This window comes from Schistocerca americana, chromosome X (genome assembly GCF_021461395.2).
Source record: "Schistocerca americana isolate TAMUIC-IGC-003095 chromosome X, iqSchAmer2.1, whole genome shotgun sequence".
NCBI classification, from domain to species: Eukaryota; Metazoa; Arthropoda; class Insecta; order Orthoptera; family Acrididae; genus Schistocerca; species Schistocerca americana.
This window is the reverse complement of record NC_060130.1, coordinates 846,092,228-846,112,384: the sequence shown is the minus strand read 5'-3', so window position 1 is coordinate 846,112,384 and position 20,157 is coordinate 846,092,228. Positions and strand designations below refer to the sequence as shown.

The window sequence follows — 20,157 nt, the reverse complement described above, 5'->3', positions numbered from 1 at the left end:
CGGTAGTTCATTTCATTTTGCTGTCTATCCCACTTATTGTCTGTTATTCCTGGCTGCAGGGTAATATTACCAAATTACTCTGTGAATTACGCTTGGAACTGCAAAAATTACACCACTTATGAGAAGTGCTTATAGCAGTGGTGAGGCCTTAATGGTCCGCATCGGACAATGGGTAGGCGGCAGTTCTGAGTGATCTCGGCTATTTCCTTCCTTTTATATATATAGCTGCGTCGCTCGCAACGTCAGTGTAGTGTAAGTTGGTCCGAGCAGTGAACAGCTTCCTGCGATGTCTCTGTTTGTGCTCCTAAAATGGAATCTATCCTTTCTATCACAGGTAAGACGCGTGATTTGTCTTCTGGCTCCTCTCTGTTTAATAAAACATATCGAATACTGAACGCAATAACAGAAAGCATTGAATATTTCGGTTACTAAATCTGTATAGTTACGAGCTGTTTCAGGAGTATTCCGTTCCCAAGTATGGCAAAGATGAACGGGTTCTGTAAAATAGTGTTTCAATACAGTACGTATGTGAGACACGTGTGGTGTTGTTTCCTGTTCGTTGTTTCATTCGTAACTGTAGTTTACATTGCAAAGTGATATTTGTGCTTTTCTATAAGATTAAGTGCAGTATATGTTCTCCTTGCTTATCGTGCAGTTTTACGATCCACCACTGAGAAATAACTACTGTTTTTCAGATGCAAGTTGAATGACACTTTCCGACTTGTTTTAATATTTTATTTCCATCTCAAAATGGATTCATCCTTTATTGTGATACTGAGCAAGATACCACAACAGTATTGGCATTTTTTCTTGCCTATCTACTGTACTTGGGATTAACTTCGTTTTTACAGACAGAACAGTTTCTCCTGACCGAAAGGGTCGAGCAGGTAATCGACTGCAGCCTTCTTCCGGCATTCGCCTAAATTGATTTATGGGAACCATTTAAGATCGAAAGCATAATAGAAATATCATGCTAAGACAGCTGAAGACAGCCGAGGAATATGCAGCAACTCCGTTCATTAAGGCTGCCAGTGTTGCCGGCAACGATCCTCATGCACTAGATCCGAGTTTATCGTTTTTGTTAGTATGGCTGAATCCAAATACTTCAATGATTTTACAGTTTATCTCTTTACATAGCGTAGAGCGACTCGAGTGCCTCGGAAGTTTGTATATGTATTTAAATTGGTTTGCAAGTGTTCTAAATTATGTGTTGCGCATAAGTTTTAGGATTTACAGCAGGTGATGAAACTTCAATAGTTACACAAATATTGTTGTAAAATAAGTGGAATGTGATGGAAATTATTTTAAATAGTCAGTAACATCAGCACGTGGTTTTCACATAACTGATTAACATTTAACTGCAACAAACCACAGTGCCCAGAGTTTCTGACACGGAACTGTCGCAGGTTCGAATCCCGCTTCGGGCATGGATGTGTGTGACGTCCTTAGGTTAGTTAGGTTTAATTAGTTCTAAGTTCTAGGGGACTGATGACCTCAGAAGTTAAGTCGCATAGTGCTCAGAGTCATTTGAACCAACAACAACCTCCTTCGTGATTCAATGACACTTCCTTAGAGCTGTTAGCATAATTGTCAGTCTGCTATCTGCCTTCCCCACTGCTAGATATATATGGTCATTCCACATCAGATCACTCGGAACAGATGTACTTAAATACTTTCAATACTTGATGGATGCGACTAATTGCAGTGACTGATGGTGTATTGTGTAGCGGTTGTTTCCACATATTTACGGTCGTTCTCTTCTTTTTCCTAGTCTTATTCTGCGTCTTCACAGGATCGGAATGTCACTCCTGATTTGGCTATGTTAGGGTAGGGCGTGGCCGGATGCATTTCTTGTCGCCCCACCCCCTCCCCACATCGCACAGGAGGAGTTTGTGTACTCCATCTGTTTGCGTCTAGTGTTGTCCCATGTGACAGTTCGTGAATGTTTACGAAACGCTTGCAAATCGCGTAATTTTGGGGGGGGGGGGGGGGCGGACGTGGGTACCGCTCCAGTGTTCACCTAGTCGAATGTGGGAAACCGCATAAAAACCACATCCGGGCTGGCCAGCACACCGGGCTTCGCCGTTAATTCGCCGGGCGAAATTGATCAGGAGCCGGCGCGTCTCCCCAAATTCCGGAAGCGGCGTGCTAACGCTCACGGTTTTCCGGGCTGGTGCATTTACGGACATCACATCTCATTTATTTGTGTTACCCTTTGCACACAATACTGCGCATAGGTTAAGTCTTTCCGCATTTCGCAAACGACTATACCATCTGCAGAAGAGCCACAGAGGATTACGACGTTTTTCTGTATTTGTATATGCCGTGAATAGTAACCGTGCTACCAAGTATACCATACGTGTTTCCGCTTCTTGTGATGTTTCTCATTAAGGAAGACAATTTGGGTATTGTTTTCCAGGAAGTCTTCATTTCAATCGTATACGATATCCTTGTTACCATCAATAGGCAATTTGTTTACTGGGCGACTGTGCAGAGCGTACTCAAGACCTTCCGCTATTCAAGAAACATCGCTCCCTGTACAAAAAATGGTTCTGAGCACTACGGGACTCAACATCTGAGGTCATCAGTCCCCTAGACTTAGAACTACTTAAACCTAACTAACCTAAGGACATCACACACATCCATGCCCGAGGCAGGATTCGAACCTACGACCGTAGCAGCAGCGCGGTTCCGGACTGAAGCGCCTAGAACCGCTCGACCACAACGGCCGGCACTCCCTGTACACTTTTGGACCTCATGGACGAACAGAACAAGACGGGTTCTGTAGTAATGTGCATCTGTACCGAGACATTCCTACAGATCGGAACAACGTGCACTGTTTATCAAGAGGAACTTTCCGTTGTTATAGCAGTTTACGTTGGACTGTAGCTGGAAGAAATGACAGTTCTTCTATATAGTCGATACAAAATCTAGTGTGTACCCATCAGGTACAGTGTACTTTCTTCTCACTGGCTTTCTGATTTATTTTTCAGTTCCATGTTCGCTTATTTCTACATCTGTCATTTTCGCATCCGTCCGTCGGCCGAAAGTAGGAACCACTTCGTGAACTTCGCTACGGTACCTAAAAGTAAATTACCAACTAAGCAGCGTAGCTATATTCAGACCACACAACACGTGAACCTCTGATAGGTTTGCTACCTTGTTCACGTAAATGAATGGATTTACAGAAGCCTAATTCACACAGCTAGAGCGCTTTGCCACATAGCTCTGTTTGAATAACATCTCATCAGACCAGGTTCTTTCCCCTGCATTCTCTTCCTCTTTACGTACCATGTCTTGAAACCAGACACTATACGGAACTTTCCAGCCAGATCGTTTTTGTTCAAAGCGTGCAGTTGCGTTCGAATGCACAATTCCCATTTTGCAGTCTTCCGAATCGAACACACAACTGACCAGCTTTTGTGCACAAACAATTCAGTTTATTACGGGGTCGCTCATATTTTTGTGCGACACGTATGTTGCAGACCTCCAAACTCTTTTTTGACACTATCGTTTCGCCGCTGTAATGTGCTCGTTCTTTTACAAGGTCTCGTACTTTTCAAAAGAAAAGCTCATTTCAGCCATTCTTCCTGCATAGCCATCTGCTTGTAGCACCCACGTAACTTAGGTGTCCTTTGTCGAAAAAAAAAAATAGAATCCACCGCATGAACCATAACTGCATTTCTTTTTGTGTCAAAGTATTAAAGAGAGAATACATTTTTTGTCTCCTCTGTACACAGAGGTTCCGTGAAGAGTTGTTAAATCTTACGGTATGAACATGGTCCGAATGATACTGCCAAAACGCTTGTGCCTGACAAGGAATATTTATAAATCTGTTTTAAATTTCGATTAGGAACAGTGATCATAACGTCACTAACAAGTAGTATTCCTCGTAGAACGCGAACTGTTCGAATGACTCTTGATTACACGCGATGTAGCTAATTGTCTTCTCTGCGGTACTGGTCCGTGAGTAATTTTCGTAACTTTTACATAATACGTTTGGTCACTAAAACTGTCAACGGCGGGAGAGCGGTGTGCTGACCACATGACCCTCCGTATCCGCATTCAGTGACGCCTGAGGTGAGGATGACGCGGCGGTCGGTCGGTACCGACGTAGTTTAGTTTACATGAAATGCTTAAATTTTTAGGTAACATGCTAAAGTTCTACGTAATACAAACATGTTTTCATGTAAATCGTAGGCAAAAGTTATTGTCATGAATCCGAAATTTTTGAATGCTGTGTTAATTTTACGCTTTTAGGAAGTACGTACGTATCGATTCTGAATAGGTACGACACTTAAATCAACGTTCTCTATAAACTGTTGCTAGTGTATAGCACTGAATACAGAAATAAAGTAAAATGTAATTCTTTGTCATGAACACATGTGACGCTCTTGCTACGTTATATTAAAATATGTGATTACCGTGACTTTCTCTCGCAAGAATGTAAAAATGAGTACTTATAATTTTGTACGCAGCACCGTAAAGTGTTTTTTTATGTCAGCCCCTCTTCCAGACACAATTTTTGATTTTTGACTGTGTTCTTTGCAAGGCGTACGTACCAAAAGCTGGAAAATTTTTAATTTTTAATTTTTGATTTGAGCATATCTGCCCTAAACATTGCCTATTACCTTCTCGCAATGTAACTTCACGGCTTTTAAATTTTCATTCAGATGAAGACATCCTTCGAGATGTCGAAAGCTAGGTAAATGTATGAAATGATTTTCAGCAGGTTGGCTATGTTATTTTTCTGTTGAAACCAATATCCGGCTGCTAAAAGAGAGCCACGTTCAAAACTATAATTTTTGACTGAACTAAGTAAACATATTGTATATTCCGACTTAAAACAAATCGAAACAGTAGAAATATCGAGATCGTACCAATGGTCTGTCTAACAATAATCACTGCTTTTAACACTCATACCACAAGAGACCAACTTTTATTGCTTACTTAATACAGAAAATACATGAACAGCATTCATCTTTAAGGTCTAAAAATGAATAAAAATGGAACCAAATCTCAACTTCAACAATATTCGTAGTATTATTTAAATCCTCATGGACTCGAGGTAGGGGTTGTTAAGTCAGTAGTTACGTATATTTGGCATACAATACAAAATGAAGCGATGTTTACACCCATATACGTATTTTGGAGTTACGTTCTCATCATCTCTCATTCATTGGACAAAGAAATACGCTAGAAATCAGCTTGTGTGATAGCAAGTAGACACGGCTATGAAATATTGTACTAAAAGAGGCACACTTGTGAATGAAAGGAAGTGTGATAGGTCGGAACAGTGAAACACGAGCTGGATATTTTAAAGTAAGAGGTGGACTTCTAGTGTAAATAATTTTATGACTGCTACTTTGCATATTCAGGGTCCGCCTGCTTAGTTCGGTGGTAACGTGCTCGTCTTCCATGCAAGAGGGCCCGGGTTCGATTCCCGGCTGGGTTGGAGATTTTTCTCCGCTCGGGGACTGGGTGTTGCGCTGTTCTCATTATCATTTCATCTCCATTCCGGCGCCCAATGTGGCGTCGAATGAAATATGACTTGCACTTGGCGGCCGAACTTCCCCGAATAGGGGCCTCCCGGCCAACGAAGCCATACTTTTATTTCCGTTTTTTTTGCATGTTCAGGTACTTGTGGTTGATGATTTAAGCTCGGATAGTCAGATGTTGAGAACTTGACTCTCGAAACGGAGCTATCTGTTAATATAGTTTTATTGTTTGTTGTATGCTACATAAATATAACGAACGCCCGACTCGTTAGCCGTTTATCTGTGTGAGACTGCAGAAAATAGGCTAACATTGCCACCGACCAATGACTCGTTCAAAGTACCTATGAAAGTCGGTACGAAGGAGGATGAGTTTATACTCGCATGCAACAGTGTCAGCTTTCCCAAACCGCAACCGCTACTTTTCCCTGACGTAGTTTCTCAGTCGGCCTTACGATGACCAGCGTGTCCCATTCAGTCCATCACAAACAGTTCGGGAAATCCAAGTCGTATTCACCGCATGGCAGTCAGATTTGTTGACCATTCAGCTACATAATTCAGTAGGAAAAAGGGAGAGATAAGATTAGGATTTAGCATCCCTTCAACCACGACGTCTCTGGTATTCTTAGAAAAAAGTTTAAAAGACAACATTTTAGAGGGAGCTCAAGTCAGTATAGGACAAGAATAATGGAACACTTCGGCCGTTTTCTGATCAATTCGCTTTAAGCGATTAAATAAAATCACAAAAAACCAAAATGATAATTGAATTCCATTCTTACCGAAAGCGCATCAAATGGTTCAAATGGATCTGAGGTCATCAGTCCCCTAGAGGCAGGATTCGAACATGCGACCGTAGCGGTCGCGCGGTTGTGGACTGAAGCACCTAGAACCGCTCGGCCACACTGGCATCCAGAGTGTTAACAACTGCGCTACCTCACTCGGTTGCATGACTCTGAAAAGGTTGCCGGTTAGTCAACACACAGACAAGGACTTTAAAAGAAACATAATGAGTGCGTATGCGATAAACAGAAATGAAGTAAGGAAAGAAGCATGTAAGAAGGCTAGTTTACACTGTTCAAGCTACAGAATTTTCAAATACTTTTTTTCAGAATGTGAAATATGTGTTACATATACCATTATTATTTGTTTTAGCCGGACATATAATCCGAATTCTCTGTTTGCAGGAAGGAACGAGACATATAAAACCATGCTGCTCTTCAAGGAGACTTTTGCTTCTCTCGGTAAGTGCCACCTTCATCGCCTCCATATAATGAACGAAATTAAAAGTAAAAAATAATAGGTTTATGTCTTATATTAACAAAGTGCTATCAATAGCCAAGTTGTAAATTTTACAGGATAAAACATTGGGTATCCAGAGTATAATATTTATTATATAAAAGCTGTATGATAATTAGTGAGGAAAACTGACACAGGTGAGGCGATACGATAACATAAGCAAAAACGTTCTAGTAATTATGAATCCGAAAACGAGCAGTTTTAGGGATAACTGCGAATGTATGGTTACATGCCACCATTGTCATCAGTATGAAGTATCTTTTTGGGAAGTGCTAATATGTTTGAAATGGAAAGTTTTGAAATCCTCATCTAAGTGAGCTCATTTTTCATCCATGGCACGAATCCAGCAAACGCATGATGGGACACCGGCTCATTTTCTGCTAATATAATACAACGTCTAAAGCGCCAATGTGATTCCAGGTGGTTAGTTGAAGGAGGGCGTGTACCTTGGCGTCCAGGATCACATGACTTCAACCCTCTGAAGTTTTCTGTCTGTGCTATCTCAAAACTCAAGTGTACAGGACATCTGTTGATTAGTTCGAAGAACTGGAGAAGCGAACTATATAGTCATAAATCGTGGAACCGAATTATACGGGGATTTAGTTCCCGGGTTCGATTCCCGGCGGGGTCAGGGATTTTCTCTGCCTCGTGATGACTGGGTGTTGTGTGATGTCCTTAGGTTAGTTAGGTTTAAGTAGTTCTAAGTTCTAGGGGACTGATGACCATAGATGTTAAGTCCCATAGTGCTCAGAGCCATTTTATACGGGGATTTAATCAAAAGTTTACATTTCGAACACATTTCTACTAATGCAACATTTCAAACTGAAGCTGGCAGCGGCTCGTAAGCGTGCATCCACAATTATCTAGGATCCGCTTGTTTACGGACCCATATTTATCGGATTAAGTTTACGTCTATTATTGTGTACTTGCACCTGTTATGGTTTGTTAATTATGAAAAACACTGCAGGTTGCAAAACTTGCAGGCTAAGTTTATTTTTCGAATGTGCAGTTGTACCACGATGTTTTAGGTCTTGTAATGAAGCATAGCAGCACCGCATAACGTTTTATAGGGGAGGAAAAATTTTAGATTGTGGATACATGTCTTCAAAAGTATATTTCTGCCAAAATAATTATAATTTAACTTTGAGAATTATGCTTCAAGTTGCTCATTTTCCCTGCCGCAAACAGGGACGTGAATTTCAAAATGTGGTGGTGAAAATAAAATGAAATGATCGTATGGCATTGTTGGCCGGGAGTCCCCATGCGGGGCAGATCGGTCGCCGTCTTGTGAAGTCCTTTTTAGTGGACGCCACTTCGGCGACTTGCGAGTCAATGATGATGAAAAACACACAACACCCAGTTATCAGGAGGTAGAGAAAATCCCTGACCCCGGCGGGAGTCGAACCCGGGACCCCGTGAGCAGAAAGCGAGAACGCTACCGCAAAACCACGAGCTGCGGATGATGTGAAGATGTCATACCGACCTCTTATCAGTAGATCTAACAGAACAAGTCTGCCTGCGCGGCTTGAGAGCAGAAAGTCTTGTAGAAAAGCGCAAGGGCACCGTCCAGTGAGTAAAGTGTGTGCATGTGTGTGCAGCGGTGCTGGTGGTCCTGGTGGCGGCAGTGGCAGCGGAGCCGGACGAGGGAGCCAATTTGTTCCTGAAGGCCTCGAGGTCGGTGCCACACGTGGGGCGGCGCAGCGACTTCTTCCTCAAGACGGCCAAGTCGGTGCCCCGCATCGGACGCAGAAGCGATCTCTTCCTCAAGAGCGCCAAATCAGTGCCCAGGATTGGCCGCCGCACAAATCTGGCAGCAATAGTAAGTTGTTATTGTCGTTGCTGTGCTCTTCGGTCCGAAAGCTGGTTTCGTGCAGCTCTATACGTTAGTCTATCCTGTGGAATAATGTTCTTCTCTGCATAACTATGCCAGTATACAGGCTGGTTATAATTAAACTTTCGTTACTTGAGCAAGTGTAGACGTACAACTAGTTACCATTTGGCTACTTTATCCTTATACAGGGTGAAAAGTATTTAAACCGACAAACTCTGAGAGATTGTAGGGGACATCAAAACAAATATTTTTCCCTAATGTCATTTTTCCCTATGAGGATTGTTTAAACCGGTAGAGGAAGATTTCTCTGGCGGCAAATTAATGAAACCAACAAACACTTTTCCATTTTTTAATGACCAAGAGACAACACATTAACACAACCCAATTTCAATTACAGTAGATTTTCAAAAATTCCTCCATTGACACGTAAACAAAGGTTACACCGTCGGATCATCCTGTGTCTGACACGGGCAAAAACCCCAGGAGTATCCCGCATTGTTCCTGCTGCTGCTACTATCCGGGCAACCAGATCCTCTTCTGATGCAACAGGAGTTGCGTAAACGAGGTTGTGCATCTCTCCCCACACAAAAAAGTCCAAAGGCCGGCCGAAGTGGCCGTGCGGTTAAAGGCGCTGCAGTCTGGAACCGCAAGACCGCTACGGTCGCAGGTTCGAATCCTGCCTCGGGCATGGATGTTTGTGATGTCCTTAGGTTAGTTAGGTTTAACTAGTTCTAAGTTCTAGGGGACTAATGACCTCAGCAGTTGAGTCCCATAGTGCTCAGAGCCCAGCCAAAAGTCCAAAGGGGACATATCTGGGGATCGAGCAGGCCATGGTACAGAACCACCTCTGCCAATCCACGTTTCTGGGAACCGTCGGTCCAGGAATCGACGCACAGGACGGCTGAAATGTGCCGGCTCCCCGTCATGTTGGAACCACATGCGTTGTCTTGTAGGGAGTGGGACGTCTTCCAGCATTTCTGGCAATGCTCTGTTGAGAAAATTGTAATAGTGCTTGCCATTTAATGGCATGGGTAGCAGATACGGCCCAATTAAACGATCCCCAACAACACCGACCCACACATTAACGAAGAACCACACTTGATGAACGCTAGTAAATGTGGCATGTGGGCTATCCTCACTCCAAACATGCGAATTGTGCATGTTGAAGACTCCATCACGCCCGAACGTTGCTTCATCGGTGAACAACACAGTGGATGGAAAGGTAGGATGCATTTCACACTGTTCCAGGTACCACTGCGAAAACTGCTGTGGGTGGATAATCAACTGGTTCCAGGATGTGGACACGCCGTAAGTGAAATGGACGTAACAAATGCTCTCAAAGGACTGTTCTTACATTCGTCTGATTCGTCCCCATGTTACGTGCAATTGCACGAGTGCTGATTGAAGGATCTCGCCCCACGTGCTGCAAGACAGCTTCCTCAACTTGCTGCGTTCTTACCGTGCGACGGCGTCCCTGTCCAGGTAATTTGCTAAATGACCCGATCTCACGCAGATGTTGGCACACAGCAGCAAAGGTCGTATGATGCGGGATACGGCAATTAGGATATTGTTGTTGATAAACCTGCTGTGCAGCTCGTCCGTTGTGGTGCTCTACGTATTACGCATCAACCATATCAGTGTACTCACTCCAGGTGTATCGCTCCATTAGTAAACAGAGACAATGCACTACTACATTGGTGGACAGCAGTTGCCTACAACTGAAGGCATAATACGTCCTCTAACAACTGAAGATCGTAATACAGCTTCTAACAACTAAAGAGCGTAATACGGCCTCCACCGGTTTAAATAATTCTCATAGGAAAAAATGACATTAGGGAAAATTTTTGTTTTGATGTCCCCTACAACCCCCCACAGTTTGTCGGTTTCAATACTTTTCACCCTGTATATAAAATTCTGGTGTCACAGTGTTAGTTGCGATACTCCTCCGAAACGGCTCGATCGATTCTGATGAAATTTTACATGTATATTCGGTAGGTCTGAGAATCGGTCGTAATCTATTTTTCACACCCATAAGTGATAGGGGTGGTCCATCCCAAAAATTATTTTTTATTTTTTGGGCAGAACTTTTTATTTTTATTTTTTTATGATGTGGCATTAAAAAATAGACAAACCCTAAATTTTCACCCTTCTACCACCAACTCCTATTTTTAATAGCGACTTTAGTAATTTAATAATTTTCAACCCCGGTCGATAACTGATCAGTTATCACTTGATCAACGGCTCGATCGATTCTGATGAAATTTTACATGTATATTCGGTAGGTCTGAGAATCGGTCGAAATCTATTTTTCCTACCCCTAAGTGACAAGGGTGGTCCACCCCAAAAATTTCTTTCTTATTTTTTGGACATAACTTTTTATTTTTATTTTTTTACCATGTGGCATTAAAAAATACACACAACCCAAAATATTCAACCTTCTACCACCAACCCCCATGTTTTAATAGCGATTTCAGTAATTTAATAATTTTCAACCCCAGTCGATAACTGATCAATTACCATTTGATCAGTTATCCCCGCCAGGTGTCTACCGATGATAGTCTTTCACTATTCGATAGATTGGTAATTGAAGAAAACGTACCAAAAGCAACGACTCGAATATCCCTCTTTGAATCGACATAACTAGACCGAGAAATTTAGCTAGGTAGCACGCATCATTCGCCAAACCGGCCTTTAGGCCTAGCGCACACGCATCGATTTTTATCGTACGGAAATATATCGTACGATCAAATTCTTTTAGTGAAACAAAGAAGTTCCTATGCTCTCTTTTGTTCCTCTAAAAGAATTTAATCGTACAATATTTTTCCGTGCGGTAAAAATCGATACGTGTGCGCTTGGCCTTATTCATAATGCTGGCGAACACGTTTCGACACGAAGTTGCCGCTGTGTTTGTATGCTCATAGACGAGCCGTGTATCGGCTGCAATTGTTAAATTCGCGGGGGGGTTACCGTAGAAACGCTAGAACTAACAGTGGCCGATACTGCCGGACTTCCCCCTCAGCCTTTTCTCACTCCATACCCAGTTTTCGGCCATTATTATTGTTTGTGTCACGAGCTCCCGCCAACAACGGCTATTGTGTTACACGTATACATTGTGTTACACATAGACATTATTATTATAGACTAGAGATAATTTATATGGCAAAACAACATTTGCCGGGTCATCTATAACATATAAAGATTTTCAGAGGTGGAACGAAGTTCGCCGGGTATACCTTGTAACTTTATGGAATGATGTTCAAACTGTGTACTGCAGGATTTCGATTGTTAATAGTGTTAGTGTCACGACTTGTCGTTAGGCATCGGCACTGGTACGGTGACGCAGGGTTCAAACACAAGCATCAGTGTGTATTACAGTTGCAGACAGGCAACACTGGTCTGGGCTTTACTCTTAAAGCTGCCTTATCAAAACAACAGCTGTAGTACTGCTGCTCTTCGAGAGTATCGACACATTAAAAGAATACGGAGCAGTCCTCTTTCCGCACTGGGGTTGAAGAACACGATTCGGAAGTTCGAGTTAAATGTCGATTTCAGAATTGTTTCTGGGACAGGCCGATGGCCAATTGCGCCACAAATTGCTGAAGAAGTTACTAGTGCTATGGCTGAGAATACTGGACGCAACGTGTGATATTCAAGCACTGCACGAGCTGTGTCATCACAGTTGAACATTCTATGATCCTCCATTCGAAATCATCTGCGAACAATCTCTACTGAAATTTCATCTGTCGTGGATGCAGATGGTCATCACGTTTGTAACCTGGAACGTAAACATGATACAAAATTAACAGATGTTAACCTCTCATGTGGAAATTAAAATGTCTTTCTTTCAGTCGTTTATCCGTTAATTCTCTTCTGCATGTCCTTACAAAAGTTCGCACGAAGTTTCCTTGCTCTACGATCACTGTTTGTTTATGGGGACCATCTAAAGAAGCGAAAGTTTAATTCTAACCACGCTTTACGTTAAACCTTCGACTGCTTCTCGATTTTTACTGCCACACTTCCTCTGTTTACCAAATTTACAACTCTTTGATACCTCAAGATGTAACCTATTGCTGTCCGCGGCTCGTGGGCTTGCGGTAGCGTTCTCGCTTCCCGCGCACGAGTTCCCGGGTTCGATTACCGACGGGGTCAGGGATTTTCTCTGCCTCGAGATGACTGGGTGTTGTGTGTCTTTCGTCATCATTTCATCCTCATTCGTAGTGGCGTTAAAGAACTTGTGGGGCGACGGCCGAACCGCGGCGCGAGAGGTCTCCTGGCCACCAATGCCATACGCTCATTATTATTATCCTATCGCTGACCCCTTCTTTTAGTTCAATAAATTTATATAAATTTCTTCACTTAGTTCCTTCATTAGTTATCCGATCTATCCTTCTTTTGTAGTGCCGCACTTCCAAAGCTTATATTCTCTTCTCGTCTGAGCCGCTTAACATTTACTTTTCACTTGCTTACAGTACAGATATATACCTTCGTATAAGACTTCGTAACACTTGACTTATACTCTATGTTAGACTTTCTCTTAGAAACGCTTTTCTTCCTTTTAGCAGTCTGTATTTTATATCCTCTCTACTTCATCCAAAGCAGAACTTATGTACTGATTTTGTTGCCTCATTTTCTAATCTAATTTCTTCATTTGATTCGACAACATTCCGTTAACTTTGTTTTGCTTTTGTTGATGTTCATCGTATAACGTCTTCTGCAGACTCTGTCCTTCTCGTTCAACTGGCCTTCCGAGTCGGTCGCTGTCTCTGATAGATTGAGAATGCCACATTACTAAGTAATCTCGCATATTTTCACACGAGCTGCACGAGATGTTTCTCCTCTGTCATTATGTAACGTATTTAAGTTGGGGGTGGACAAAAATATGGAAACAACATAATCACAACACATTACCATGCCTAGTAAGGTGCAGAAAAACCATCTGGTATTCAAAACAGCTTCCAGTCATCTCGGAATGGATAAATACAAGCCCTCTATGGTTTTCAAGGGAATCTTTTACCATTCTTCGTGCAAAACAGTGGCAAGTTCAGGTAAAGATGACGGAGGTTGGTAATGATAACGCAGCGTATCTTTGAGGCAGATCCCAAAGACTCAATAGCATTGAGATCTGATGACTGAGTTGGCCAGGAGAGTTGTGATAATTCGTCCTCGTGCGCACAAAACTGGAAGATGCGAGCTGTGTGAACAGGAGTCCTGTAGCCTTGGGACACAGCAGCACCAATGGGAGACAAACATTCTACCAGGGGACGGAGGACGGACCCAATCAGCCAAAATGGTGATATACTCCTTGACAGGATTGCGATCTTCGAGGGTAGCCATGGGGACCATGCGATACCACAATTTTGCTGCTTAAGTCACCAACGAACCACCACCATGTTTCACTTGTCGGACGTAAAGTCGACCAGAAGCTGGAAACAGTGTGAAACAAGACTCAGACGACCAAATGTCATTCTTCTATTGCTCCATAGTTCTGGTTTACCGCTCCAGCATCACGTTTCACTGTTACGGGCATTTGCATCACTGATGCGCGCTGAGTTTGAGTTCGCTTTGGAATTCCCTGCTTATGGAGTTCCCTTCGTGTTGTTTTTGCTGCTGACAGGTTTTGCGAGTGCAACAAGCAATTCTGCAGTGACTTTTGCACTGTCGTCCTCTTATTTCTCGTGACAACCATCCTCAATGACCATCCGTCAATATCACTTAACACGTACTTTCATCCGCGTTATGATATAGAGGATAATGTTTTTCCGTTTTTCCTGTATGTGATGAAGCCTTCGAAACGATGCTTCTTGAAACCAAATACTTAGGCTACCTTGGTTATGGAAACGCACCCCCCCCCCTCCCTCCCCCATACGAGCACCAACAATTTGCCCACGTCCGAATTCACTTAGCTCCGCCATAATGTACTAACAATTACATTGGACCCTGTTCTAATCACGGCTCACACTTGCGACGTATTGAGAACATTGCACAGGTGCCGTTTGTGGTCAAATACACCAGTACAACCTGCGGGCTTGGCTAGTATCTGAAAGTAAACTTTTTTGCTTCATTTTGTAGCCATTTGTATCAGTATGGCAGTTACTGTTACTGCTGAACCATGAACACTGATCCTGTTACCTGTAAGATCCTCAAAGACGTCAAATATGCTCGTTGAGAAATAATTGTATATATATTGCAATATTCGCTACATTTTCACTGTATATTCTAAGCTTTTCCAGAGGAATGTCTTAAAACTGTTATGCAAGAAGTTTAGTGTCGTCTACAAGCTTGAAACTGGGAGAAATTCTCTTAAGTATTACAGCATTGCAGAGTAACGTTTGTATAAATCAAGTCAGATTTTGTATGACTTTTGAATTTGGCGCTGGAATAAGCATGCAACTAAATCTTATATCCTACTTATGAAAGTTAAACTTCTGCAAATGGTTTCATATGCAAATTCTGTTGTTAAATCAGTGGGTGCAACTCACTTATCTACAGAAGGATAAACGCCGCATCCCATCTCACGTAGACCATAATTTCGGTAAACACTTGTCCCTAATATCTCCCTCTCATCAACGTTTTGTTTCACCTGATTTTCTATACTAAAATATTGCATGATTTTCAGAAGTGCTTAAAATCATGTCCTCCGATGTTAGTCCTTCCCCAACTTGAATTACTGACGAAAATTACACTTTTATGCTCCTATGATACGAAAGATTTTTTTATTGTAAGTTTTTTCGTTTACACACTTGTAATAGGTTGTCTACAACGGACAGTGGTTGTTTGTATGACTTATTTAACATAATTTTAATTAAGAAAGTAAGACGACGATGCGTTTCGTACGTCTGCTTGCCAACAAATATGATACATTTCCCATGACACCCATTAGCCAGAAAGTTAAAATTTCAAAATGGTTCAGTAATTGCATCAGGCAAGTTTGTCATTCTGCTGCATAAACTGGCACATTTCTTTTTTCAAATGTAAAGCACCAAGGAGTTCAATTACTACACCTGTTAACGTGAAGAGTTTGACAACATAGAACTGCTTCTCCAAGGGGGATAGATACGCTAAATTCTACAATAAAATGTGGGATTAATTATTCGCGAGTACACGATAATGGAAAAATGGAACTCGAAGTTACTAAAATGAGACAGTGTAAACGATCTGAAGCATTTCATGGAACGTTTAACTTGAACAATCATTGATCATAATGATCATAACATTTTTCAGTAACAACATTTTCCGACTCGGCTGTTACTAGATTATTTATAAGTATTTTAAAATCACGATTTCGGCGTATGTGCCATTTTCAAGTGTTAACTGAACATGAAGTTCGTCAATACACATTTTTTACTGTTAAGATGACGTCGTCCTTCGTGTCCAACCATATCTCCATATTTCACTCAATAAGTGTAAGAATAAATCAGATTTCTCATCTTTGTATAAAAAAGGACAATAACTCCGTCAAAGTCAGTGTAAATACAGCTGCCTTTTTCCATTGTGCATTCGACAGTACGACACTTAAAAAGATGAAGCCAAGTATGAAGATATGGTTGGACATATGGAAGATATCCTGTTAACCGAAAAGAATAAGAATTGACACACTTGCTGCTGGATTATCATTTGACAGTGGTTCACACGTAGAAATTACGGTTGTGAAATACCAGCAAATGTGTAGTCGAGGCAGAACAGGAACATGTTGTCAGTTCCGAAATACTGCAGGACAACGGACACAAGCGAACAGAAAATACTCAGACTTTACATTTTTTCTGGGAGTGTGTCCTCTTTCATAGTTTCACCCTGAAATCCACTTACCAGTAAATGAAGTAAATTCATTTCTGCGAACTGCTTGTACTTAAAGATGGTGATCAAAATCGCCTTATATGCTGGTAGAATAAGTATTTTGTAATACATGTGTGACTTATCTTCTGTGAAGCGTGCAAGCTACCTGTTAGTGAATCGCTCTTAAGCCAGAATCCATCGGACTGGGCAAAGAGTTTGCATTATTTTTGTGCCAACGCTAGCGCCACGTGCCAGGAAGTGAAGGTTGCGTGTGGTGTGTTGCAGGAGGCGCAGGATGGCAGCGAATGGCTGTGGCCGGGAGGGGCTGACGCCATGCCTGCCCCAGTACGACGCCAGGCCTACTACGTACGCAAGGACGGTCAGTCGCCTTCTGATTCTTATTTTTTATCTTCCTATGTATTAATGACCTGACAGACAATACTAACATATCTTGATAAGACTTCAGTGGGCGCAAAGAGTTGCAACTTGCTTTAGAAATTCAGACGCACAAAACTGTGCACTTTAAAAAACGCGGTATCCTATGACTGCAGCATCAATGAATCACAATTAGAGTCATCCAAGTGTTACAAATACTTGGGTAGAACAGTTTGTGGAGATATGAAGTGCAGTTTGATCACAAGGGCTCAGTCTTTGGAAAGAGCACTTGGCAGACTTTGGTTCATTCTTACGATACTGGTAAAATGTAATCAGTCTACAAAGGATATTCACGACCAAATACTCACGCAGTCTATTGGGAGTGTGGTACCCACACTAAATAGAACAGATAGGGGATATGGAACTGATACAAAGAGAGGTAGCACGAAAGGTGACATGTTTCTTTGATCCACGGGAGAGCTTCAGGGAAATGTTGAACTTTGAACTGTCAAACCCTTGAAGATAGAAGACAGTTACCTAGCGAAAGCCTACTTATATACTCACAATGAAGTGAGGTACTTAGCAATATCCTACATCTCCCCTCGTAGGGATCGCAAAGGCGCTTGCACAGAGGCATTTAACCAGTCCTCCTTACCGAGCTCTACAGGCAAATGAAACATGAAGGCGTCATAATATGTAGTGTAACAAGAAGTACCCAATGCAGTGAATTTCGCAGAGACTTGCTGAGTGTAGATGCAGATGGATGAACTGTTAGATTAGATGGTGAAATTTCACTCAAAATACCTTACTGAAGATAGATATTTATTTTATTTTCTTCTTTTCTCCTTTATACCATAACGTACACCCTTTCAGCCTACGAAATCCTACTAATTAGAAAAATGAGTATGATTTATTATTATCACAATGTAATTAGGAGCAGTGTGAGGTTCTTGTTGTGGACTTAATAATATTTTGCCAAGTTTATCACTTTTTACAATGCACTCTTCTATTAGTAACTCTCCAAAATAGTAGGAGAGATACCCCCTCCAGGAAAATTAAAGTGGCCTTTGGAAAAAGCGAAGCGGCTTTCTGAATATGAAGAGCTAAGATGGAAAACCAGTCCTAAGCAAAGAAGGGAAAGCTGAAAGGTGGAAGGAGTGTATAGAGGATCTATGCAAGGGAGATGTACTAGAAGGCAATGTTATAGAAATGGAAGGGGACGTAGAAGAGGATGAGATGGGAGGTAGATACTCCGAGAAGAATTTGACCTCGCACTGAAAGACCTATGTCGAAACAAGGCCCCAGGAGTAGACGACATTCCGTCAGACTTACTGATAGTCTTGGGAAGTCCAGCCATCACAAAACTCTTTCATCTACTGTGAAAGATGAATGAGGCAGACGAAATACGCTTAGACTTGAGCAAGAATGTAAAAATTCCAATTCCAAAGGAAGCAGGTGCTGACAGGAGTGAATGTTACCGAACTATCAGAGAATAAGTCATGGTTGCAAAATGCTAACACGAATTCTATACAAAAGAATGGAAAAACTGGTAGAAGCCGATCACTTTGGATTCCACAGAAATGTAGGAACAATCGAAGTAATACTCATTCTACGACTTATTTTAGAAGATAGGTTAAGGAAAGGCAGACCTACGTTTATAGCACTTGCAGCGTTAGAGGAAACTTTTGACAATGTTGACTGGAATATTCTCTTTGAAATTCTGAGGATAGCAGGGGTAAAATACAGGGGGCGAAAGGCTATTTATAACTTGTACAGGAACCAGATGGCAGTTATAAGAGTCGAGTGGCATGAAAGGGAAGCATTAGTTGAGAAGGTAGTGAGACAGGGTTGTAACGTATCCCCGCTGTTATTCTATCTATACATTGAGCGAGCAGTAAAAAACCATACATTGAGCAAGCAGTAAAGGAAACCAAAGAAAAATTTGAAATAGGAATTAAAGTTCAGGGAGAAGAAATAATAGCTTTGGTTTGCTGACGATTTTGTGCTACTGTCAGAAACAGCAAAGGACTTGCTGCACCATCTGAACAGAATGGACAGTGTCTTGAAAGGAAGGTATAATATGAACAAGAACAAAAGCAAAGCAAGAATAATGGAATGCTGTCGAATTAAATCAGGTGGTTTTGAGAAAATCAAATTAGGAAAAGAGTCATTTAAAGAGGTAGATGAGTTTTGCTATTTGGGCACCAATATAACTGATGATGGCCGAAGAAGGGAGGTTATGAAATGTAGACTGTAAGTCGCAAGAAAATCGTTTCTGAAGAACAGAAATTTAACATTAAATACAGACTTCAGTGTTAGGAATCTTCTCTGGAGCGTAGCCATGTACAGAAGTGAAACATGGACGATAAAGAGTTTACACAAGACGAGGATAGAAGCTTTTGAAATGTAGTGCTACAGAATAAGGTTGAAGCTTGGATGGGTAGATCACATAACTAATGAGGAGGTACTGAACAGAACTGGGTGGAGAAGAAATTTGCGGCGCAGCCTCTCTAGAAGGTGAGATCGGTTGATAGAAGACATTATGAAACATCAAGGAATCACCAATTTAGTATTGGAGTGAAGTATTTGGGGGGAGGGGTGGGGGTAAAAATCGTAGAGGGAGACTAAGAGTTGAATACAATAAACAGATTCCGCAAGATGTAGGTTGATGTAGATAATCGGTGATGGAGAGGCTTGCGGAGGATAGAGAAGCATGGAGTGCCGCATCAAACCAGTCTTCTGACTGCAGACCCTAACAGCAACAACATTAGTTCCTAGTCTTGATGATTTAAATATTTCATTATCTGTCGTCCTAAAGGTTTTTCTACTACAATTTTGATGAACCTGTCTTCCTGTGATCTCGTTGTATGACGAATGCTTTTAGTCCTTTTAGCTTTTATGCTTGCTACAATGCTAGGTTCCTTAAATATTACACTACTGGCCATTAAAATTGCTACACCAAGAAGAAATGCAGATGATAAACGGGTATTCATTGGACAAATATATTATACTAGAACTGACACGTGATTATATTTTCACGCAATTGGGGTGCATAGATCCTGAGAAATCAGTACCCACAACAACCACCTCTGACCGTAATAACGGCCTTGATACGCCTGGGCATTGAGTCAAACAGAGCTTGGATGGTATGTACAGGTACAGCTGCCCATGCAGCTTCAACACGATACCACAACTCATCAAGAGTAGTGACTGGCGTATTGTGACGAGCCACTTGCTCGCCCACCATTGACCAGACGTTTTCAATTGGTGAGAGATCTGGAGAATGTGCTGGCCAGGGTGGCAGTCGAACATTTCCTGTATCCAGAAAGGCCCGTACAGGACCTGCAACATGCGGCCGTGCATTATCCTGCTGAAATGTAGGGTTTC

General features: G+C 41.9%; 1 protein-coding gene across 1 annotated transcript in view; it reads left to right on the top strand.

The window, feature by feature from the left end:
- Nucleotides 1-20,157, top strand: part of LOC124555652 — a 51,180-nt gene that overhangs the window by 10,376 nt on the left and 20,647 nt on the right. The window contains exons 2-4 of the mRNA XM_047129637.1: nt 6,680-6,736; nt 8,390-8,610; nt 16,681-16,774. Of these exons, the coding sequence (XP_046985593.1) occupies nt 6,703-6,736; nt 8,390-8,610; nt 16,681-16,774 (349 nt within the window). The 5' untranslated portion in view covers nt 6,680-6,702. The remainder of the gene's footprint in view (nt 1-6,679; nt 6,737-8,389; nt 8,611-16,680; nt 16,775-20,157) is intronic.